We start from the raw sequence: 26839 nt of genomic DNA on the forward strand, positions 1-26839 counted from the left end.
TTCACAAGGTGCTGGATTCCATCCCTCCATCCCTAGCACTGAAAGAAAGAAAGATAATAGGTAGGTAAGTAGGTAGATAGGTATGTAGGTAGATAGGTAGGTAGAGACATAGATACACAGATGATAGATAGATAGATAGATAGAGATAGGTAATAACATAATCTTTGTGAAATTAAAATAATGGTCTTACTTTAAACTAAAGGGTCTCTTTTCTTAATACAAGATATTCCAATAGGTATAGCAAGGAAAATCAATGTCAAAGTACAATTAAGGGCTCATTTAAACATGTTAATTTTAAGGAGTTCCTGATTAGTTTCAATTATATATTCTTACAAACCTTCATGTAAGAAACTGAAGTCCCACAGAGCATGGAAGGGAAGCAAAACATAGCCCTTTCTCTTTAGAAGATTTTAACTTAATAAGGATAGGGAGAAATGCTTGTTAAAAAAAGAAAGAAAGAAAGAAAGAAAATGACAATGGTGTCAGAAATCCCAGAAGAGAGATTACAAGAACACCATCAAGTTCCTAAGTCAGAGCATCAGAAGATCAGAAAAAGTCTCATGGCAGAGATGGCATTTTAGATGGTTCTTGAAGGATGGATGAGATTTCAAAAATTGGGGGGAGAAGATGAAAGGTACAAAATGAACAATGTCACAGAAAAGAAAAGAGTTTTTGCAGGCAGTATTCTTTGAACTTTGCTCCTTAGAGAAGTCAATAGATGTACTAAAAGAAAAAGATTTTGGCTGAGCAAGTTGCACATGCTTGTAATCCCAGATACTTAGAAGGCAGAGATCAGGAGGATATGGTTCAAGGATAAGCTGAGCAAAAAGTTAGTGAGACCTCATCTCACCAAAAAAACAGAGGCTTAAGTATAAGGACTGCAACTGGGGACTGGTCCCAGGCAAAAATCACACCAGACCCTATGTAAAAATAACAAAAGCAAAAAAGGGTTAGGGGTATCTCTCTCTCTCTCTCTCTCTCTCTCTCTCTCTCTCTCTCTCTCTCTCTCTCACACACACACACACACACACACACACACGGGAAGGGAAGGATTTCATCAATAAATATGTTTGGAAACCACTCCATCTCATATGCTCTCTTCTTTTAGTATTTTGTTTTGTTTTGTTTTGTTTGGATTTGAGGTTTTTCTTTTCTTTTGGTGGTACTGGGGTGCAAACTCAGGGCCTCAATGCTTGCTAGGCAGGTGCTTTACCACTCGAGACACTCCACTAGCCTGATATAGTAAAGGTTCTGAGAAGACACTGTCCCAAGTGTCCCAAATCTATTTAACTATAGATCTCATTTGAAAGAGCTTCTATCAAACACTTTAAGAAATATCATCCAAGCAAAACTGGACAATAGGCCAGGAAAATATACTTGTGACCTATTGTAGAAGGCCTCAAATACCAAGCAAAAATAAGTCTTTATAGAATACAACAATAATCAGGCATAGTGGTGCATGCCTATAAGTCCAGCTACTAGGGAGACAAAGCAAGAGGAGTACAAGTCTGAAGCCAGCCAGGGCAAAGTTCAATTGATAGAGTACTTGCCTATAACAATACCACGCTAAGCAAGCACAAGGCCCTTGGTTCAATCCCCAATACTGCAAAAATAAAAATAAGTAAAAATAGGGTGCTGTACCCGCACAGGAATGTTTATTGTTTCAAACCTGCCATTACACATTGAGCTCTGTGACAACCATTAGTGCAGGATACTAAACGATGAACTCCAAGAGTATATACACAATTTGTTATTATAACATCCTTTTTACCCTATCTTAGATTATAAGAAACAAGGAACAAAGAAATAACACTAGTAGACAGAGAGAGAGAGAGAGAGAGGCAACATGAAGAGAAGACAGTTGTAGCAAGGTGAGAGCAGCTCACCAAAGCACAGATAGATACAAAATATACAGACACAGCCTCACCATTTTTTTCCTCCCCTCCCTCAGCCTCATACTAGTCCTCAAAGCCAAAGTCACAAGGCTGCCTTTTTGTTCTCATGTTCTTCTCTGAGAACCAAGCATTATAAAACATTTGAGAACACACAATTCTGACTAAAACTTGGAAATTCGAAACTAGCACTTTTGTCTACTTTACTTCCTAAAGGAACGATAATGTACTACTTTCTTGCTCACACATATTCACGTGGACAGCCATACTTGCGCCGACTTAACAGGATAAATTACCTGTAGCTGGAACTGAGGAACAGGTGGCCCTTGCATTCCTCGTGATTGCTCATCCATTGTCCAAAGCAACAGTAACTCTAGAACTCTGCAAAAATGGAGAGTTGAACTTTAAATTATGCCATCAGTATCAATTCATGTCACTCACCATATACCTGGAATGTGCATTCATTATGAGCAATGTACATGATACTTCAAGATTTATTCAGTAAGACACCCATGTCTTCTTTCTGTCATTTCTGCCTAGCTCACACAAGCATCACTATCTCCATTGTTCCCACTTCTCCAATGTAGTCTTGGGTGCTTAAAAAACCCTATTTCTTAAGGATTTTTTTCTTCTCCATTCTGCCTTATAGATCAATGACATTTCCCTTTGTCCTGTGCATTATAACAACACCATGTTAAGCTCTCCATAACCATGTTAAATACGACCTCTCAAAAATATACCTTTTCTTAATAGTCTAAAAATTAGTACTTTTCTTCATTTTTTCAATTTTAATGCTTACTGTGATTCTTTAAACTTAAAAGGCTAGTTCTTATATGAGAGTGTTTTGTCTTTTATGCCCATTTTGTAATTATAAAGCACACATCCACTAATTCAGTAAACATATATTGAACACCAATTATATGTCAGACACCTCAATAAATCTTAAGTCAAAAACTACAGGCCCTTCAAATACTACTAATTGATACAGAAACTAAACACATCTAATCTTCATTATACTCTTTAAAAAGTAGTAAGAATATTCTGGACATGGGTCATTTGTATTGGAAATACCTTCTTCCATCTGTAACTTGTCCTTTTACACATTCCCAATGGTGTCTTTTATTAACTAATGAACAAAATTCATAATTTTAATGTAGTCTAAGTAATAAGTCTTCTTTACAATAATGCTTCACATATTATTTGTGAATTGATTCCCTACTGTCCCTATTGTTAAGTTCCCTTATATTATTTTCTAATGTAATCTTATTGCTTCACCCTTTCATATTTAGATCTATAATCAACCTATAAAACAAATATTTTTGTATAAGGCAAAATCAGTATTTGGTTTCCTACTGATATCCAATTGACTTCAAAGGATTATCCATTACTACACTGAACTGCTGCTCTGTCACCTTTGTCACTTGTCAAGTGACTGCACACACACACACACACACACACACACACACACACAATTGTCCTTCCATATAAGCAGAGTTGTGTCTGTACTGAATATGTATACACTTCTTGGCATTACTCCTTAAACAATATGATATAGCAACTACTTACATAGCATTTACATTGCATTAAATATAAGTAATCTAGAGACAACTTAGCATATATGAAAGATATACACAGGTTACATGTAAATATGTAAGGGACTTGACTATGTAAGTTCTTTTTATAAAAAGGACTAGAGTATCCTTGAATTTTGATATCTATGCAGAATGAAAGGGTCCAGAAAACAATACCCCAGATTCTGAGGGACACAAATGTATCTGTTTCAATCCTCTTTCTATTGCATTGATCTATCTGTGTATGCTAAAACCCATACTACATTGTTTGGGATCCCATAATATCCATACTGAAGTGTAATGTATACATTGCTATTGCTTACTATAAAGTCTACGCATCTTCTTAATTACATATCTGATTTTAATATCAATTTTAGAATCAGTCTACTTATTTCCATTTAAAAAAGATTATTGGAGTTTTAACTGAGATACATTGACTCTGTAGATCAATTTAGGGAGAAATGGCATCTTAATTTTAAGTCTTCAAACTCATGAACACAGAATGTCTCATTTATTTTAATTTCTTAGTTTTCAGTTTTAATATGCTGGTCTTTCACATCTTTTTCCATATTTTTCCTAAGTGTTGTTTTAAATTTCTGATACTATTGTAAATGATGAGTTTTTTATTCAACCTTCTGATTACTGTTAGGATACAGAAATACAACTTATTATCTCACAAACTTACTAAACCAACTTTTCAAATAGATTCTTGCCTTATTGAAATGCCCAGAGCCTCTAGTACAAGGAATAGAGGTAGAAGTAGACATCTTTTTGTTGTTCCTCCTTTTAGGGGAAAAGTATTCAGTCTTTTACTATTAAGTACAATGTTAGTGTTCATTTTTAATTTTAGATGTCTTGATTTACCAGATTGTTAATTCTCTTCTATTCTTATTGTGGGGAAAGTTTTGATAAAGAACAGATCTTAGATTTTTGTCAAGCATTTTTTCTGTATCTACAAAGATAAATATAGTCTTCCTATTTTGTTTGTTAAAATGTTGAATTATGTTGATTCATTTCTGAATGTCAAAACAGTATTCAGTCACGACATACAATCATTTTCTATATTGTTGTATTTGATTTTACACAGTATTGGATTTGGAGAAGGACAGATAATGAAAGAGAATTCTAGCAGTGAACTGGAATAAAGACTGAAATTCAACATTAAAATCAGGCTTTCACATCTAATATACACAAATAGTTACATAAGACATTCTATGGGGAGAAAAAGGAGTTTCTTTATCAAAAACCTCTCAAATACTTTTTTATTGTTTATAAGTTTATTCATGTGCATACATTATTTGGGCCATTTCTTATTATATGAACCTCTCTTAGAGAGTCATAGTAAATATTAACATACTAAAGGACCCCAAGCAGAGCTAAATTTAACTTATATAATCAAGAAATAGTTTCTTTTTGTAACCTTGTTCAATACTAGACACCCTGATCGATCCCAGGAACACATTGAGGAAGTCTGTGCTGGGGTATAATAAAGTGAGTTCAATATCTAAGTAAATAAAAATATAGCAGAAAGAAGCCAAAGTAAAAGAAACAGAACACAAAGAAGCCTGAAGTGATTTAATCTAACAACCTGCATAAGAAAAATCACTTCTATCGTGTACCAGATAGAAAGTCAAAGTGCCTCTGCTTAGAAAATAAAAACATGGCTGGCAGAGTGCCTAGAAAGCATGAGGCCCTGAGTTCAAGTCCAAGTACCACCAAAAAAAGAAAAGAAAATCTGTATAAAATCATATGTGCATGTAATGTTTGGGTCATTTTAAAGAAAAAAAACAAAAAAAATCTGTATAAAAAATCTCCTATTGGATGTAAAAGTATCAAGTACAATGAACAAAAAGCAACAAAATTATCTCTGCACAATTCCTAATATGATTCCTTGTGCCATTAGATTCTTCATGCTATTATCTTTCCACTATTCCTTGGATAAACGAAGCAAAAACATATTTATATTTAAAATATATGTAGGTTGTATTCAGTTTCCTACATTACAAATTTCAGGGACCTGAAGCATGTATCTGTGTTGTCCCTAATACTTGGGTAAACACCTGGCACAAATAGGTAGTTGAATGGGTATTTATTTAATGTATGCCTATCACTAAAATATCAAATAATAATTGCTACAAATTAAATATAAAGTCAATAATGAGAGATGCTCATCAAATTCAACAAATTTGAGTCAATCTTCAAGCAACAGAAAAGCTGCCCAAAGAAGATATTACCTGAGTAAAATTTTAAGTAATGAATAGGAAAAATTAACAAAATGCAGATATATCAGCCAAGAGGATGAGAGTTCTACGAAGAGGAAAGAACACATCAAAATACTCAAAAGTATAAACAATATCTTGTAATTTTACAATAAAGGTGGTGAGTATTGGAGAGTATTAGTAGCACACAGCTGCACTAAAAAAACTTAAGTGTCAACACATGCACAAAACTTCTATGATATTTTTTGATATTTACTTTATCCAGTTAGTATTAGGGAGCTAATGTTGGCTTTTAAGCAGCTGAAAGAGAGAAAGAAAACTATTTTTGAAAGATAATCTGACAGTAAGACAAAGTAGGACACAACCCCAAGTAAGAAGGCCAGTTAGTAGGCTACCGCAACAATCCAGACAAGAGACCAGGCCATCACCAAGAACTCTCACTCATCCTCAACCAGCTCTCCACACAACTGACTAGCCCACTTCCCGAAGACTTCCGTGATCTCACACCCTCCTGGCTTTTCTCCTGTTTTATCACTATGCTTTCTAAATTCTCTTTCTGGCTTATACATGTTGGTATATTCCAAGATTTGAATCCTTTTTTAAACCTATGCTTTCTCCCAAGCCATCCTATCTAGTTTCATGGGTTTGAATATTATCCAAATATGATTACTTTGAAATTTATATTTTCACAAGAAGTATTTGTTGTAAGCCTGCACCCAGCTGCCCACCAAATAAAGGACTCCGTCTTTTTGGTCCCTACTTCTTCATGTCTTCACAACGTACCCTAATGTCCAGTCAATCGGTACAGCCCCACAATTCTCAGACTTAGGGGTCCATGAACCTCTTTACCTGAGGATCCTAAAACCCTTTTGTTTATGTGGGTTACATTTGTCTACATAGTCCATACTGGTAATTGAGAATTACCAGTAATTTTTTTCAATACATACTAATTTGTTTATAAATAGCATAACTATGACACTTATATGTAATATGTTTATATGAAAATAGCTACATTTTCAAGAAATTAGTTACACTATTTTATATTTGCAAACGTATTTGATGACTACATCAGAGAAGCATCTTTGTACTGAATCAGATATATTGTTTTGGTTGAGTACACAAAACTTACAGACTAATAAAACTGACCTTATATAAATGTGTCAGTGGGAAAGGGAGGAATATTTTAGTAGTCATTTCTGAATATTCTTCTTCGATACTATACCACACTTGCCAGATGGTAAATTCTGCCAACATTAACCATAATATGAACTCCCAAGCCCTATCCATGAACTTTCATACTACGAGAAAATTCAACTGTCTACCTTACCTTTGAGTAGATCTTTTACTCGTTTGATTCTGTAACCTCATTCATTGGTCATCTGGAAATTTTTTGTTTACTGAGATACTCAAATTTTCTAAATGTTGAATATATTTTTATACTATATTTAAAAAACCAATTCATTACTATCACCACTAATTTCATCAGAAAATTCTTTATATACCAGAAAAGTGTCATAGTCACAGTAGTGAGTACAAGTTCTCTAAAATTCTAGTATTTGCTTTAAACATTAAAGTTTTATCATTGGCACAAATAATGTGGTTTTTCCTTAAAAACGTTTTCAAGGAAATATCTACAAAAACTACTCTGCAGATCCACAATTTATCATTCTTTCAAGTAAAAATGGTGTTCCATGACACTTGCTATTTAAACAACTGCACAAACACTTTTCCTACAGATGACTTTACTTCAGTAGGCATTTAAAGGTACCTCTCAATTAGCACATCTTATTAAAGGCATGTATTCCAAGGTTGAAATTTAATAAGAATACTTTTATCACTTTGTCAAGGACTTTTTTTTCAGTGCTGGAGATGGAACCCAGGGTCTTGTGATGCTAAGCAAGTGCTGTACCACTGACCTACAGCACTATTTTCAAAATATATCTCTATTTGTTTCTTCATTATCACTAACACTGTTTTGTCTCCAAAACAGTAATTTGTCTCCAAAACAGGTAATAGTACTAGCTGGTCTTTCTTTCTCCACCATTCTCCCCACACTGATACTTTTAAAACATAAATAAAATCATGTCAATTCTGTTGGTCTTAGAATAAAATCCAACTCCTTGCCAAATACTGCAGGCTCTGTAAGTAATCTCCTGCTTGCCTCCCTCATATTGGCTTAGCTGGGTCTGTCTCACCAACTACATTCCACAGACACTGAATGCCTTTCTGTTCTTGAAACCTGCTAAATGCTTTTTGGCCTGGGGTCTTTGTGTTTGCTGTCCTCTACATTGAGAGAGTCCATAAGTGACTGGCTCAAAATCAGGCCTACTTAACCACTGCTCCACAGAACCCCTTTCGTTGTTGCTGTTTCTACACAGCAACTGCAACAATTTGTAATTGTCTTTTTGTTGTTATTTACTGTATATCCCCTGCTATAAAGTAACATGACCTCTGTCAATTTTGTTCTCTGCTGTATTTCTTGCAATTACCTGGCACAAAATGAGTACTCAATGAACATCTGTTGAAAGAATGAAAAAATGATTAGAAATGGGGAATAAAAGAGAGATTTTACAGTTGCTTATGGGCCTATTGTTAGACTTCTGGGATTTGTGATTGGTTAGAAATGATTGGTGATAGAAAAGGAAAGTTAAAATCGATTCCAAGATTTTAGCTTGGGGAAAATAGCACATATTTGTACCATCATTCAAAGAGGATATTTAAATAGGGTAAATAAGGGATATTTAAATAGGGTAGGAAGGGCAAATACAGAATGGGAATGATACAGGAAAGCCTAACTATGATTTATTAGGAGAAATACCATACATAAAAACTTTCATTTAGTCAAAAGTTGCCAAGTAGAATCTTTGGGGAAGTGGGGTTCAATACATTGTCATGTAATTGTCAAACTATTAATTGTTTATTACTAGCATTATTAGCTAAAAAATTACCCTCTTAAGTGGAGGGTAGCCCCCAAATCTTTCAAATGCTACAAATGTTTTCACATATTTCCAGAAATTCATCATAAACTAAAGTAAGACAATCCTCTATTCTTGTGCATAGCCATGTATTTAGCAGAAAATACAAGTACAAAATTAGGAATCTAAATTGTGAATATGCACAGAAACTAACTCAAAAAAAAAAAAGTTAGTTTTAAGAACTCAGGTCTGCCAGTGAGCTGATTTTTAGTAATTCATCAGATCCAAATGAAATTATTAACAAAATATATAATATAGTCCTCAGTGGTGCTGTATTAGATAACCATCTTCATTTGAATGCTGAAATAACATTACAGTACAATTCCCTAAATAAAAACACCTTGCCTAGTTTCCATATTTAATTAATTTATCAAGTTTCTAAAACACCCTGAGTAATTATTAGCCAATTAAATCTTGCTATATACTTTTTCCTGAATACTATTTGAATGGAATGACTACAGCTAATATATTCACTTTAGCCAAAATCTTAATCAAAATGAGAAGTTTTATTCCACAATTATAGACACCCTCAGTGAATTTCACCTTTCCAAATTAGTATTTTGAATAACTTGGCCTAAACTAAACCAACAGACATCTCAACACATTAACCTGGTTCTTGGCAAATTATACAATATAGATATAAAACTTCTAGAATAATGAAAACGAAAGAAGATGAAGCTTAAAAATATAACTGTATGAAAAATGAATCTATGAAAAATCATTATAATGATGATTTTTGTCAAAACACTGTAATAAGCACTGAAAGAAAAACATTTTAAAATTATAATAAAAATGTTTAGCTAAAAAAATTTCCTTCATTCTAGAACAAAAATTACTTAACAATGAAAAAATACAAAGATTAATGAAGTCAGTCTCATAACTCAATTCAACTTTTAACTTAAAGCTTTATGTATATTCATTTTGACAAACAAAGGACACCCACAGATTCTATTCGTTAAAAAAGACTTCCTGTGTTCAAATACATATTTTGAGAATTCAATCATGTTTCCAAGTTTCTTGATATAGTATGAAATTTAAATATGAAATGGTGCATATGAATCTGAAGAGATATTCTGCAAAAACAGTTTCAGGCAAAGGCTTTTATTTTTTTTTTATTTTTCAGAATTCTAAAAGGTTGAAGTAAACTAGTCCAATCATATTTAATTTCCGTTTCTTGAAATGAATTTTCCCTTCAATCTTCAAGGTTACTCATAAAATCTCAGTACCCCTTCAAGATATATATATAACATTTAAATATCCTATGAAAATAAGACATGTTTCAGTGAACAGGGCAACTATAATGTATGAGGGGCAAAACAAAAAGAAAATCAGTCACACTAAAATAGCAAAACTATCCCATCCAAAAGAAAGTTTATTGACTTAGCTATATGCATGTATATATAGAGAGATAGACATGTGCGTGTACATACATACACACACATATATATACATACACATATGTGACACCTAACAAAATGAAAGCACATAATGGAAATTCCAGGGTGACCGATACTTGGCAGAGTCTGAATACTCAAGTCCAGAACAAAATATTTTTCTTGGCCTCAAATTGCCATTCAACAGGAATATTTCTGACCTCACCCTCCTGTCTCCATTTAACTGAATGAATCATCCAGTGTTTCCCATAATCCAGCAAGTGACATATCTACATCAGGCAACATAATGAAAAGTAAGTGCCTAGAGTCAATAGTTCACTTTCATATTTCTCTGGTATAATGGATAAAGTTTTTAAGAGCTACTAAGATAAATATTAGATCTTTGAAGAGAATGATAAAATGTTTCTAGAACATCTCAGTCTCAAATGTTATATAGTTAAAAACATTAACTTAAGCCAAACTTGGATTGTAACTCCATTCTCCACTTAAAGGAAGCAACGCTCTTTGGAGAAATGGGTGGTTCTAGGGACAGAGATAGGAAAGTACAAGCTGAGACTGAACAACCTTGTTGTTCCAGAAAGCAACGTTGTACTCAAAGAACAATGGGGACATATCAAAAGACTATAAAAGCCAGCTTGAATGGGCTCCCTCTGGCCACATTTTAGATAATTTGTGGTGTCCATAAATAGTGGAAAAGCAGAAGCTATTACAAAAGAGTGCCACCTAGGAAAAAAAATGATGAAATTAAAAAATCATTTACTAGTCACCACAGAAATCATTAATTTAGGCAAGAATCATCAATGGATGCTAAATTAGCAGAGTTAATTATATAGATATGTGTATAATTACATGTAAATAGCCTAAAAGTATTTCCCCCAACAAAAATATGTATTAATTACAAAGAAGAAAAGGGTAATTTCAGAATGGAGAACAGGGCAGATAACACCTTTGCAAATAGTTAGCAACACCAGCAATGGGACATACAGACATTATATGATCACTTAAAAGAAAATATCATTTCTGTGATATTCTTGCCAAAAATGCCAATGTTAAATTTTTCAAATTTACTTAATTTGCAAATAAAATTTGTATATATTTATTATACATGATATTTTAATATACGTATACATTGTAGAATGGCTAATTTTAGACAAACAACATATATATATTCCCTCACACACTTTTTGTGGTAAAGAATACTTTAAAAACTATTCTCAGACACTTATACGAATGCCCCACACTGATATTAACTATAGTCTCTATACTGCTCAACAGAGGTCTTAAATTTCCTCTTCCTATCTAACTGAAATTCTGTAACCTTTGGCCAGCATCTCCCCAACCTCCACCACCAACCTTGCCGCTGACAGCCACTGTGCTATCTCTAATATGACAAGCTCAACTGTTTTAGATTCCACATGTATGTGTGATCATGCAGTATTTGTCATTCTGTGTCTGGCTCAGTTCAGCTAACATAAGGCAACCTGGGTCCATCCATGCTATCACAAGTAACAGCACTTCTTTTTAAGAATGAATAGTATTGTTTTGTATATGTACATTTTCTTTATACATTCATTTGCTGATAGTCACTTAGGTTGATTCCATATTGTTTACAGTGAATGTTTGTATTACTGTGCATATATCACATATGCACATAGAGTGCATATATCACTTTTACATACTGTGTTCATTTCCTTTGGCTATATACTCAGTAGTAGGAATGCTGGATCCAATGGTAGCTTTTGTTTTACGTTTTTCCATAATGGCTACACTAATTTATATTTCCACCAACAGTACACAAGGTTCCCTTTTCTCTGCATCCTCCCCAACAGTTGTTCCTTTAGTCTTTTTATAGTATCGATCCTAAATGGAGTGAAATGATAACTCATTGTGGTTTTAATTCGCATTTCTCTGAAGATTACTGACATTAAGCTTTTTTTTCATGCCTGTTGGTGCAAGCCCTGACTTTAATGAGAAAATACCGGCCAAACATAATTTAGGGACATCTATAAAATAACTGACTTCTTCTCCTCAAAACTGTTACTGTCTTAAAAAGCAAATACTGAAATATAAGAAAGACAAATATGAAAAAGCCAAACGAGGTAGAACAAGTAATGCAAGGAATAATCCAAGATCTTCATTTGCCACAAACAATATTACTGGAACAATTTGAATGATAAAATTTGAATAAGGTCTGTACATTAGTTATAATATTATAACTGTCAAATTCTTAATTTTTGTAATTGAACTGGTGCTAAATAAGAGTTAAAGCCCTGTTTTCAGAAAATACAGAATGAGTCCAGTGTGGTGGCTCGTTTGTAATTCTAGCAACTTGGAAACGGAGATCAGGTGAATCATGGTCCAAGGCTAGCCTAGACAAAGTTAGTAAAAGCCGTACCCCCACCAACTCAACAAACAAGCCAGTCTGGGGATTCAAACTCCAATATTACCAAAAATAAATAAATAAATAAATAAATAACACATAATGATTTATTTAGGATAAAAAGGAAATGAGCCTATAACTTAATCTCAAATGTTTCATTTTATATTTTATTTCATACGTATATGATGAAACCTATGGGACTATAATTAAAACTAGAATTAGATATTCTAACACATATACACATATATGACAAAAGCTGAACTAGAGCAATCTCAGTAAAGGTTATATGGAAGTTATGTGTTCTATTATCATAATTTTTCTAATTCATAAATTAAGTTGAAATTTCAAATTTTTAAGTACATTGGAAATACTTTATAAGAGTATTAATTTCTATTTCAGTGTATCACTGTAAACGAAGAATTAGATTCATTCTCTGAACTTTGTATTTCTTTTAATTAGAACTACTACTACCAGAAAATATACTATACTTAAAACACTTCAATCACTATTCTAATTCGATTCTAATTCTAATTCTAATTCGATCCATTATTTCTCATTTTTTTCTGTAACCTTATATTAAACTTGTCCCTAAAAATATTATTTATACTAGTTTGGGTGCTATAAATAGTAAGCACATGTGTATACACACATCACAAATCAGAATGGCCACAAATATCAAGAAGATTTAAAATTGTATAATCAGTGAGTATAAACGATGGGAAAGATATTTATGTATAGAGCTTTCACATTTCATTCTAACAGTGGTAACAACAGTGTTCTTTATCTATTACACAATTCCCTATAATATTGATTTTGAAATCTGTTTCCTGCTGCTCATTGCAAAAAGTTTTAAGTATGCTCAACAAAGAGCATGTTAAAAATGGCAAACCAAGTATAAAATAATAAAATCATAGCACTACAGAAAAAGTGGTAGAATATTCAATTTAGTTGAATTATAACCCCACAGTTTTCTTCATAAAACAGAGTACTATCCTAATTTTGTTTTCCTCTAATAGACACAAAGAAATGCATTAGAAAAAGACAAAATATTAATACTCATAAAAATACCAAGTTAAGCAATAATGAAACATCATACAATTGAGAGACTATTGAAATGATACACATTTTAAAATTTTTATACAATGTTTACATGAGTGTATAACCTTTCTAAAAAGAAATATGACAATAAATACCAAGAGTTTTTCATGAACTTTTACTCAATACTCTTAATTCCACAATTCTATCTTAAAGAAACAAATCAGTAACTGAGTGTATATTATCCAAGCATTTATCATAAAGAAAAACTGGAAACAATATAAAGGTCCAAAAATATGACAATGGCTAATAAAAATTACAACAAACACATAAAATGGATCACTAGACTATCAAAATGTTTATTTAAAAATTCAAAGATATTTTAAAATGCACCCAATGAAATATAAAGTGATAAATCAAGATTTAGGGACAAATTTCCATTTTATATATACTCAAAGTATACTATACATATCACTACCAAAATTACTATAAATTAATGCCAAAAGGCACACACACATAATCCCATCACTTAGGAGGCTCACACAAGAAGACTGCAAGTTCAAAGCAAGCCCAGCATACATAGTATAAGGAGTTAGAGGCCTACCTGGGCTATAGAGTGAGACCCTTCCTCAAAAATCAATTTTAAAAAATTAGTCATTATGAAAAAAACCTCAATGAGTTACTCTGGGAAAAAAATTAGTCATTAGTTCATTGGGTAGTTTGTTTAAACTATCTATCTTGCCAAAACATAACCCAAATAAAGGTAGGATATTATTTGTTTAATATATTGCTTTACTCCACAGTGCTTGACACAGGATTAAACATATAACAAACATTGCCTAATGCTTCTAATATGAATATTAAACAGATCCTAATACATTAACTATGTTCTAATATATGAATATATTAAAATCAAAAACAGCCTTTTGCATAAAAATTTATCTTTACACTGTTCTATAAATGTGTATGGGTAAGACAAAGGGTATACCAACCGTTGCTTTCATAATGGCAAAGTGGTAATTCAGACCAAACCTCCTTCTGAGGACATACATACATACAGATATATAAACTGCCCTAAATGAAGTATAAGTTAATGAAATAGTAAAGCATTAAAGGACCAGAATCTAAGGGATAAAGGAAACCAAGAGAAGTGAGCCCAGCACCAAAGCATGTTTTTCCCACTGAGTCTCATGCTCATAGTGAAGAGCCAGCTGAGAGACAGTATAGCATTCTTTTCAGCCTCTTGGAAAACAGCAACAGAAAGTTCAGTCCAGGGCTCAACAAAAAGTAGTGATGAACACCTCCAGGATTTGGGATGGGATCTTGAAAGCCTTAATTTTAACAAACTAGATTTCTCAGCAAATTCTGAAAATGGATTGGTAATCCCTAGTAGTTACTGCCCTCAGGCATCTGGCTGAACAAATGAAATACTCTCTGGAGAAGATATTATCTTAGCCTCCAAATTATTACTACAAACACTTAAATAATAACCAGGCATTCAAGCAAATAAGACTTCATGAACAAAAACTAGCAGAATAGGCAAAATGAAATTGATCTCATATGGAAAGCTAAAGATACAAGAAGGAACATTAAACACAGAGCATGTCAATGGGGCAAATTTAATTAAGTATCATCTACATGAACCAATGGGTAAAACTAATTATAGAATTAAAATTGTACCTACAGTTGAAATGCAAGAAAGCCAATGCACAGAGGGTAAATGGAGTTAGTGTTCTTAGATCCTTATTAAAATGTACAAATTCACAATATATTTTACATCATCTTAATGTTGTAATACTGTAAGTCTGACAGGCACAGTCATGTAACTGCCATCAGATTGAAGATATGCAAAATTTCCATCAGCCCATACAATCATCCTGTGTTCCTTCATAGTCAAATCCACCCCAGAGTCCGCAACTGTTGATCTGTATTCTGACCCTATAGTTTTGTATTTTCTAGGATCTATAAACGAAGCCTTTGTCATATAAATGAGGCCTTGAGTGTATCTCCCTCACTTAACATTGTTTTGAGATTCCTGCAAATAGTTTATTCATTCTTACTGCTGACTATACACCATTGAATAGACAGATATACCAGTCTGTTTATCTGGTTTCCAAATGAAGGGCTTTGCCTTATTTGCAGTTTGGAGGAATAATGAATAAAGCCATTAGAAATGTTTTCAAACAGGTTCGGTTCATGTTACTTGGGGAACTATCTAGGAATGAGATTGCTGGGTAGTGCAAACAGACCGTTGGTGTCCACAGGTATCTGGTTCCAAGGATCTCCAAGTAGGAAAACCCATGTATGCTCAGAATACATAGGATTCATCACTGTATGATGGGTGCTGGACTCATCTTTCCATAACCCACCCAACTTCCACTAAAGTCATACTGCCTTTCAACTGCTATCACTTCAATTAAGGACATTCACCTTTAACTTGCTTTCAGGGAGGCAGCTTTTCACAAAAGTAGGGAAACAGCAGACCACAAAACAATTTCAAACGCAACTGAGGAACGAAGGGTAATGCAAGTGAGTGAGTGCTTCTCTGCTCTAATGTGTACACATGAGACTTTAAGCTGATAATATGCACACATGAGAATTTAAAATTTTTGGTTTTGAAATTTCTTTTTATTTACTTTGATCACTCTTATTCAAAATCACATGTAATAAATCCATGAGTTAGGCAGGCTTACTGTACTAGATTTATTAAGTTAAAGTTCATGTAAAACAGAAGGTCAGTAGATGGTATGGCAAGAAGAGAAAGATAGAAAATGAAAGTACTTCTGCTAGCCTGCATCATCACACAGCTCACAGCCTCACAAATGTCCACTACTCATTCTTTTATTGTTTGCTACTTTAGTAAAATCATCACAAAAGACTGGATACCATATTTATCTACTGGATTCATATTCTCATCAATTCACCAACTGAGGAAAAAGAAAATAAGGGTTAGGATTAATAATAAAAAGCATAATAAATTGAGAAATCATATAAGCCTTTCAGTTTGGCAGAAAAGTAGACAATGCCATCTACTGACTATGCAATAAATTAGATGGGCTTAAAATAAAATGACTTATTATAGGATATAAACACCATATTTTCATTAGAAAATTAAAGTCATTACATTACATTACATTATGAAGTCCTACTCCAGGTGTTATAAAATGCATATGGTTATTAACTAATCAATAGCAATGAAACACTAAAATTCTAACAGAACACAGCTAACTGTAGATATATTTAACAGTTTAAATATAAGTTTTTTGATATGGGATAATTTATGTACAATTTTTTTCAAGGCACTGAAATAAGAAAAAGTTCATAGCACTTGGCAAACATCTTTTCTTTGAACTAAATCTTTATAGAGCTGTTGCTATACTTCAGAGATGTTCTCTAAAACATTTGATCATTTCCCGTTAGGGCAACACACTGAGAAAGAAGGAGTCTACATTAAAATGCAGATTAAGCATCTAGTAAAATATCATTTTAAAGTTGTTTTGGAATAAAGCATCATTGAAAATAACAAAATTAAGGTTGTGATAATCAGGACTAATGTTTTTATTATGTTCTTGCTGACACCTGCTGGTCCAATCTTACCTTCTTCCTTAATATATACAGATATTTTAAAAGCCTTACATACAAAGGCTGGTAGCACAAGGAAGAGAATCCTTAGATTAATCAAAGAACCAGTGACCCAAAAACTCAATGAGCTCACATTGGTCAACTAAAACACTTCCCATGTCCACTGACTTCTATTGAAAAGTATTGCAGCAATTACTATAGTCATTTCCCAATAAACTTACCTAATATAAAATCTTTGTTACTTACTGTTTGATTTTATTTTTTAATAATGAGACTTAATTCTGAAACTAAAGGTTTTTTTTTTTTAACTACAAAAGCCAACAGGCTATGTTAACAGAACAAAGAAATGTGGGAAAAGTGGATTATTTAAAAATATTAATAAACAGGGTGACTTTTATTTTGGCCACAAATTCTAAATCCTGTAAGGTACACTGTGAAATAAGACAGAATGTGCTTCTTACTAAATCCTCCAAATTTTACACCTACCTTCCATTCTGCTTTTACTCAAACCCATTAAAACACAGTATGAAAGTGGCACTATTCTCTTTGTAGAAGTTCTTGTTTTATATTCCGAGTATGAAACAATGACATTTTTAAATGTCTTCATGGCGGGGGCGGGGGAGCTGTAGTAACTGCCTTTATACTTTTTACTATCTTCCAGTACATTAACAAACCTATTAAAAAGTAGGCTGCAGGGCTGGCAGAGTGGCTCAAGTGGTAGAGTGCCTGCCGAGCAAGCAGGAGGCCCTGAGTTCAAACCCCAGTACCACTGAGGGAGCCTCCCAGGGTAGGGTGCTGCCTTGCAAATCTGAAGCCCTGAGTTCAAATCTTATACCACAAAAAAAAGAAGCACGGTCCCACTATTAGGGGAAAGAAGTTACTCAAAACCAAAATTTGCCCTATGGATGTGTAAGAGAAAGCTTAAATAGATGAGAGATGACAGATAGATTAGATAGATAGATGGATATATAGATATAGGTAGACATAGATAGACAGCCAAAATATTTTTAAATATATGGCATAAGTAAATATTTGTCCTTCATTTATTAATTATATATTAGTCTGCTTCTCACATAGTAAGTACGGTTACAGTTACATAAAGTTGAATAATGGTTATTTTATAATAAATCATTTTAAAGAAAAATAATGCTGAATACATATTACGAATCAGGAGATCTAAGCCTGGCTAATCAGGAGATACTACAGAATCACCTGTAGTACTTCTGCTTGTTTGTTTTTAATACATCTGCTTGGGTCACTCACACTCCCCTCCCCAGATTATGACTGGATAGGTCTGAAGAGGGATATATACTTCCCTATTTAAAAATAAATATGTAATTGCACACAGATGATTACAGCACACTGGGTCTGGGACCTGTCCAGTACCTTGCTAGGTAATGGACTGGGTCTGTTTTCAGTTTTGCTCTTTGTGTCTAGAAGGATCACTGCAGCTGAAGGTGGTGAGCACTTGGCGATGACTGCCAAAACTGCCACTTGTACTTGGCCGCACTAACAAAGCTGTTTTAGATGCAGGCAAGAACATGAAAGAAGCGGCCCATGCTCAGCACCTTTCTGGGTCTAAACTGGATCTCAACAAAAATTCCCAATGGGGCTTTATTCAAGGACACTGAGTGATGATGTGATGATGTAGTGGGAGGAGGACTGGTGGAAGGCAGGAGGGCAGGCGGCAGCACCAGAAGTAGGAACATGAGCTGTCCTCAGGACATTCTTGTTGCTAACATTTGTTTACTATTAAATGTTATTCTCTTTCAAAGAAAAAGAAGGAAACTTGGGAGGAAATGCATACATCTGTCTTAGACACACACAGATGATTCTTCTGAATATCTCCTACTACCTTTTTTAAAAACAGATCTGAAGTCACCATGAGTTTCAAATCCATACAAAATCTGGTTCTAGTTATTTCAGACAATATCTATACATGATACATCTGAGGTTGATTTTTAAAATATCAAATATATAGATTTAAGGTGCTGAACTTTTTAAAAGAAAACCAAGCATCTTAATGTTTGCCGGTTTAAGAGACATGACAAATAACATCACAGTACATCATAAAATTATTATGACCCATTTTCACGTATAGAATTTGCATTACATCATCAAAAAGCCAAGATCTTACTTTCCTGAAAAGATCTATTAAAAAACATTTTACAAAACAAGAAGGAAGAGAGGGAGGATAATAAAGAAAAGTCCAAAGAATTCAACCTCTGTCACTCTTTGGGCCACTGATTAAACCAATGCTTCTTTTTCAGAGTCCTCAATTTTTTTTCTTTTATTATTCCTGTGATTTCTGTCTCTACTCCTGCCACAGTTCTTTACGGATTGGGAAGTGTTTCATATATGTGATATAACTTACTCCTCCCAATATCCATTCAATCAATGGGGGTTTCGTCCTGATGTCATAGGACTGAATGAGTCATACCAGAATCATCTTCTTTTCTTTGGTAAAGGTAGCAATGTCCTCAGACAGAAAGTGTTACTTCTCCTAGTCACGAAAGTGGCAGAGGTCTTAAATGTTTGTCTACTGCACTGCTTCTCAAATTTCTCTATGAACAGTGAAGATAAAAGCCATTCTTGGAACCCAGGTTGCAACTAGAAGCAAGTTCATGTAAGTGAGCAATCCATTCAACTTTTTCATTTAGAAGATGAGAAGTCTTTATTCTCTTCATTGTACAAAACATTTTTCTCAAAAAAAAAAAATTTCCATGTAACTGATACTCCAGGAAGATTTTACATAGCAGACTTCAAGACACAGGCCTAAGTGAATGTGAACTGCAATTATGTGACTTGAAAACAAATAGCATTTTAGAAGCAAAAAGGCTTATGATGTAATATCTCTTCAATAAATCTTGACTGTGACCTTCAATTGAATCTCTTTTGACTTTATAGAAATACATTCCAATTGTAAAGATTTAGAAATTATTGGCAGTGAAGGGGAATGGTTACAAATGCCATGTGAGAATTCATGAAACGTCCTATTTAGTATTTTTTATTTTATTCTAAAAGCACTTGTAATTCAAATATGTCAGTGCTAGCCTAAAAATAGAAGGAACAGAGAGGTTTTTTTTCCCAACAAATTATTATTTCTAGTTTCTTTTAACCTTCCCATTCCTACACACATTTTGGATAAGGACACACTGGCTCTTCCACTGGCTTAGCCATTGCAATGGCTTCTGGTAACACTGTGCAGTGGAATTGGAAGGACGATCATGGAATCGGAGCACCACCTGTCTGAGAAGTTGTGCACACAGCATTACACAGGTACTACAGTCAGATGACTGTAGCTCCCAACCCAAAAATAATACCTTCAGCAGTAATAAGTTTCCACCCTGTGAATTTCAGGCAACTTACTCAATGATTTACAGGGGATTGGTGAAATGGTGAGAACACGAAACTTGCCCTCTCCAGTCCTCCTTGGGAACAAAGACTGGCCCCATTGGTTTTTTGTTTTGTTTTGTTTTGTTTTTTCATATTCCTGACAACACCTACAATAGCACTAAAACTTTAATATGATGATTGATGCCTGTGAACATTTAAATCCTAAGCCAGTGGAACTAACGTGGAACTCTAGTGCTGCTCAGCCTACGTCTGAGTTATTTCTGGTTTGGAAACAGACGTGGCCGAAGTACCTCTGACTTTTTAGGTACAGCCAAAAAGAGTCAGCAGACTACATGCCCTAAGATGAATGATTGTAATAATCTGTCCTCAAACATGAAACTTAAGCTTGGTGATAAATCCAAACTACAGAGCTCTGTGTGATTGCCACAACAGTTTATTAAAAGCCTTTGCTGAACAAAAGGCCCCCCATCCTCATGGCTTTGACCCAGAGTTTGTGTCTCAATCCATCTTCAATATATGCTGCATTTTTTAATAAAGCCTGACTGAGGCCTTCAAGTGTCTTTTGTCACTGTGTGAGAAAGGCACAGTTCTCACCCTGCAGTGCTTCTCAACAGTTACACATCTCTGGTGCAGAAACCTGAGTGTCTCTCTACATCACCTGTGCTCTCCTATTAAACTATCAACAGATGAGGTTCCAAAGAGAGAAAAAAATGGGAGCACAAAAGCCATTTAAAAAGTCATGTAAAGACAAAAAGAGAGAATATCTCAGTTAAGGTATTGCCAATTCCTTGAGTCTTACTAATGAATTCTGTACAAATAATTCAATCACTGTAGTTTACTAATCTGAAGCAGAAGGAAGCAAGTTTTTCTTAAAAAGAGCCATACGGTAAATACTTTAAGTGTCACAGGTACCCACATAGTTTCTTTTGCAAATGTTCAACCATGTAATGGCAAAGCAGTCACAAATAACGTACAAAGAAACAGGACTAACTATGTGCCAATGAAAGTTTTATTCATAAAAGCAGGCAGAGGCTCTACTTCATATTCAAATGGAATTAATAAAACAAGTCTACAAGATAGAACATAATACAGACCTATTCATTTTGTTGCTGCTGTTTTTGGCAGTACTGGGATTTAAACTCGGGGCCTTTGCTATTTGAGCCATGTACCCAGCCCCAGACCTATTCATAAAAGAAAACTGAACTATTTTGTGGCCATCCAACTTTATAAATTTAGATACGAACTGTGGTATAATTCTGGTGAGACTTTTCATTTATACTTCTAATTATCCCCTCCTTAACACAATACAAACATTATCTCTTCCAATAAAAAGTCCAAAAATTAAGAAAACATACAATAAAAACATTTTGTGTGTTACACACCAGAAAAATCATGATCTACTTAAAACTGTATGGATCTCAACAACTTAACATGAAAAAGTAAAAAGCCTCCAGAGAGAGAGCACCATTAAATCTAATGTCTCAAATAATCCAAGAAACCAAAGAGACAGCAGTTACTAAGGAATGAAAAGAAACCAGAGATTTTCGCAGATTCACAGTACTAGAGAGACACAGCTCCACTACAGGAGCTCCAAGGAACAGAGGACTGGGTAGATGTTTAGTGAAGACACATAAAGACAGACCAACATCCATGTGGTCACCAGAAAAAAACTAGAATTTTCCTCTCTGTGAATGGTGACACCATCTATAGCCTCTACAAGTTGTTGAACACAATATGTGGCATGCAAATTAAAATAAAAATCAAAAAAAAATTTGCCAAGGAATCATATATATGAGCCAAAGGCGAAGGGAGGGCAGCAACAGAAATAGCCCCATATATGAACCAGATTTTAGAATCACCAGAAATAAACCTTAAAGCACTGTAACTAATATGTTCTATAAACTTGTTGGAATAGGAGAATTTCTCAGAAAACTGAAAGGTATAAAAAGAAACAAAGGGGTCTGGGGATGTGGCTCAAGTGCTAGAGAACTTACCTAGGAAGCATAGGCCCTGAGTTCAAATCCCAGAACTGACTACAAAATAATAAAAATCCAAATTCAGTGTCTGCTGTAATAGGTGAAAGGTATATTGAAATCTCAAGGGTGTTCACTAATAGAACAGTATAACTAGCAAGGTAATGAGGCAGGAAATAGCAAAAATGGAGTGATGGAAAAGGATACACAAAAAGGAGCAAAATAAAAACAAAGAGCAGTTAGAACAACATCAAAGAAATAATTAGATGACAGATTTACAATTCAAATATGCCAGTAACAACATTAAGTACAAATAAACTGAAAACTCCAATAATAAGGAAAATATACGCTAGGTTTCTTAAAATTCTATGCCGTTTGTTTCTTACATATCAGAAAACAAAAAGACGTAAAGAATGAAAAAGAAGCACTATGTGGACACTAGCCGAAGAAAGACTAATGAACGTGTACACAAAGTAGCTGTCAAGATAAAAAGCATTAAAAATAAAGCAACATTTCGTAAAGATAAAAGGTATACTTCACGAGATACAAAAACCCTACAGTGGAATAACATAGCCAGTATATACAGCGCAAAAACTGACAGAAGTAAAAAGACATAACCTACAATTAAGAGTTGGAGGGTTATTATCTTTATGAGCACCAAACAGAAGAAACAAAGCCAAGAAAAGTCACTATATATAGAAAGAGAGTAAAATAATAACTAATTAATAACTACTAAGTGCAGGCATTAGAAAAGAAGAATATCTGATAATCAATACTTACACGCCTGCAGTGGATGCAGTGATGTGCTGTCCATACCACCTGTCAAGTCTGAGACACACAATTTTCCAAGCTGCAGGTAGTGATGTCTATCCCTCTTTAAACAGCTGCTCCCAATGGCTGGTCAATGTAAGGGTACACAGGTACACACCACTCACGTCAACATGGGATAATGTTGAAGAGCTATTCTAGCTCCAGAATGCCCCCATGACAATGTCGGAGGCCTTTGTTCCACCCACGTTGCAGTTCAGGTTCTTTTGCCTAGTTTTGCTTCCCTCCTGGTGCTTTTCCCAAAAGTATCATACAGTAAACACCATGCATGTAGATCTCTATCTCAGAGTCTGTTTTGTGGAAAATTCCACCAATGTCAGTTGCTACTAGAAGTGTTCCAAAAACCAAACTCAAAAATGAGAAGTTTCAGTTCAATCACTGGTTAGCAATGAGGACCCCATCACTGATGGAAGGTGAGATGAGATGCAATTGTTAAACTTCTACGTGAAAAAGGATACCAAAAAAAGGAAATCTACTGGAAAGTGAAATATCTCAGACATCTGAGAGACTGACAGGAAGTAGTTACAAAGACTATGGAATCGGCTATTGCTGGAGGTCACCAATGAACTGGGGAAAATAGTTTAAAACTGAAAATGATTTGAGTTGACATGGGAAAGGTAAGACGGTCTCTTTAAATAACATGAAGAAGACTCCTCTCCTATCTTCCACAGACAGAGAGCAGAAAGACCTGAGGATCAGGCCCAGGATTAATCATCAGCGCAGCAGAGAGCAAAGCCTGACCACACACATTAAATACTCAGCCCTAGCAAGTGTGCTATTCCTTTGTAAGATCCTGACTAGGAAAACCCAGACTCTGAGCTGTGAGTTAGGGGTCTGCGGATCAATATGATGGAAAACCATGAATCCCCAAATTACCTTAAAGGATCTGGGCCTGCAGAAGAGTCCTACTCCTCGTCACCTGAAGACAATGCAGAGGCTTCTACCTCAGAAGGCACCCAGGCCCTCATCAGGATTTATCCCCCACCTTCGCTCCTGGTTACCAGACCAACAGCTGAGATCAAGGAGAGGCGGTAATGACACTTGCCCACCCCTCAAAGGGAGCATAAGCAAGGCTTCCACAGTGCAGGTAACAATGTATATATTCGTACAAGTGGTGGACACATGGATGTATTCTCTTTATAAAACTTTATTGAGTTAGACATTTAAATATATACACCAATTTTATCTGCTCAATTAAGTTTTTTCTAAAGGCAATTATATTCAATTCACATTTTTAAGGCAAGGTGTTTTCTTAAGAAACTTCCAAGACCTAAAGATACAGCTCAGTGGTAGGACACTTGCCCACCATGTGTAAGGCCCTGAGTTCAATCCTAAGCACCACAAAACAAGAAAAAAGAAACTTCCACACATTTTGTCATATTAGTATTCATATTTATGTGTCTATTTCTGTCACTGTACTTAGTAATACAGATACTACAATAAAAACTACTCTTTATTAGAAAGGTTAGCTATCAAAAAATGGTGAAACTTCAACATTATACACTGACTAGTAAGTCAAATATCAAATTCTAGAACTTCTTATTTATGTGTGCATAAAAATCAATCATTGCCTACACTGAAAATAAAACTAAAACCAAACTAGATACTATTTATAGTTTGCTATGTGCCAAGCACTAGCTAAGTGCCTTATCTGAATTACTCGTGTAATTCTCATAATAATCTTCATATATGTCTTCACTGAACAAATACATCTGTCAGGAATTGTTCCAGGTGCTAGAGAAGATTTTACAAAAAAGTACAACTGTTTCTCCCACCCCAGGGCTTTTATTACTATCTCCAAGAGGAAACAGGTTTATTCAGGTTACAAATGGCACCCATGGCCATGTGGTAGACACTATAGATAGACCAATCCCACATCCTATCACCACCTCTTCCTTTCATGTCTCATGATAGACACTAAAAAGCTAATTACTTACCTCCAGTGCCTTGAAGCTGAAACAGACCATATAATGTACATTGGTCCATAAGAGATAAGCAAAAATCTCTTGTTCTGGAAGAGAATTGTGTTTCTCTTTCTCCTTCCAACAATGTGGATAGAATGCCTTAAGCTGAAGCCACCATGTTTTTTCATGAGAAAAAGGCCAAAGAATCATAGAGATGCCAGTCCTAACCTCAACGAACATTATCATCACTGAAAAATCTGTAAGTAGAGAGTCAGCAGCTATCTACTTCCAGATTTCTTGTTATGTGAGAAAAATAAACCTCTTTTTAGTTGTGACACTGATGTTACCTGAAGCCAAATGCATTCCTAACAGATGTCACACAGTAAGTGGGGAGCCAAGATTCGAAATTAGGTCCATCTCTCTCCAAAGACACAATTGGATAAGTCTTGTTTTGAAGGTTTACTCCAAATCATATATACACACATTTTCCACATAGGTTACTGCAAAGCCAAACTGTTACAATTAATAGTAAAAACAAGAGGGCAAGTCAATGAAGAAATCTTTTCTCTTGCATTTTTTACTGATAAGTAAACTTGCAGTGACCCTGTCCCGATTTTTCAATACAGCTTTGCAGACATGTCTGTTGCAGCAATGCCCCTGGAGCTCTGTAGAAGCACCTGACTTTAGAATTAGTAGCAGTGAACTTTACAATGTTCCTAGTCATACAGGGATGGACAACAGGCTAAATCATTTCCAGCTAGTGAATTAATAACATTTTTTTAATCTTCACATTAGGATCTAAATCTGAGAAGACAATGTCTTCTGACAATAGGAGCTGTAACAGAAAATACATCTGCAGATACCTTTCATTAAAAGAAATATCTCAAATCATTGAAAAGCAATTATTTTTCTTCCTTATACATGGTAGACTAATAAATGTCTTCTTTATATAAAAAAACCACTTCTAGCACATATTCAACTTAAATTTCAAAATCAAATTAAAGTTTCATTTTTAAAAAGTTAATCCTTGCCCTCTATTATTCATATTATACAACTCAGTTCAAGGCAATGGAGACATAAGATTAAAATAGGTAATTTTCTAGAATCCTCTAAAATGAGCATCCACAAAATAATACATTCCTCTTAATCACCAGTATATGACAAAATAGAGCATGAACTCTCATGAAGCGTCAACAAAGCTGATTCATAAACACATTTCAAGAGTTTTAACTGCACGAGCCCTAGTGAGAAAGTGACCATTCCATTCCTGTAGTCTACTAAAAGATACAGATGTGTCAATTATTATAAATATGTCCGTAAGTGCTCTGGTCATACAGAAGCTCTTTAACTGAATGAAATAGGAATGGTGGTAGTGGTGCTGAGACCACAGAGGTCTCATCTAACAATCTGTCTGTCTTCTCTATCAATATTGATATCAAATACCAACCATCATCTCAGGTCCAGGCTTTCCTTAAACAACTCCATCTGGATTTTCTATTAGACACCATAAAACTAAATTCCAAAGCTGAACTAACTTCTTTCCCACAAAATTGTCTCCAATTATTTTCCACTTTAGAAAGTAAATGCAATTATCTACCTGAGCCTAGCACATAATTCTTGGAGTAATCTTTTATTCAAACTTACCACTCACACAGTCAATCAATTTCCATGCCATATCAACAAATTTAAAAGAAAGGAAAAGTAAAAGAAATAAAAACAAAGATAATAA

General features: G+C 34.4%; 1 protein-coding gene across 4 annotated transcripts in view; it reads right to left on the bottom strand.

Moving 5' to 3' along the window:
• Positions 1-26839, bottom strand: part of Nek7 (NIMA related kinase 7) — a 134413-nt gene that overhangs the window by 73846 nt on the left and 33728 nt on the right. For all 4 annotated transcript variants that reach the window (XM_074048699.1, XM_020183447.2, XM_020183446.2 and 1 more), the window contains exon 2: positions 2189-2273. In XM_074048699.1, the coding sequence (XP_073904800.1) occupies positions 2189-2245 (57 nt within the window). In that variant the 5' untranslated portion in view covers positions 2246-2273. The remainder of the gene's footprint in view (positions 1-2188; positions 2274-26839) is intronic.

This window comes from Castor canadensis, chromosome 11, assembly GCF_047511655.1.
Source record: "Castor canadensis chromosome 11, mCasCan1.hap1v2, whole genome shotgun sequence".
Classification (NCBI taxonomy): domain Eukaryota; kingdom Metazoa; phylum Chordata; class Mammalia; order Rodentia; family Castoridae; genus Castor; species Castor canadensis.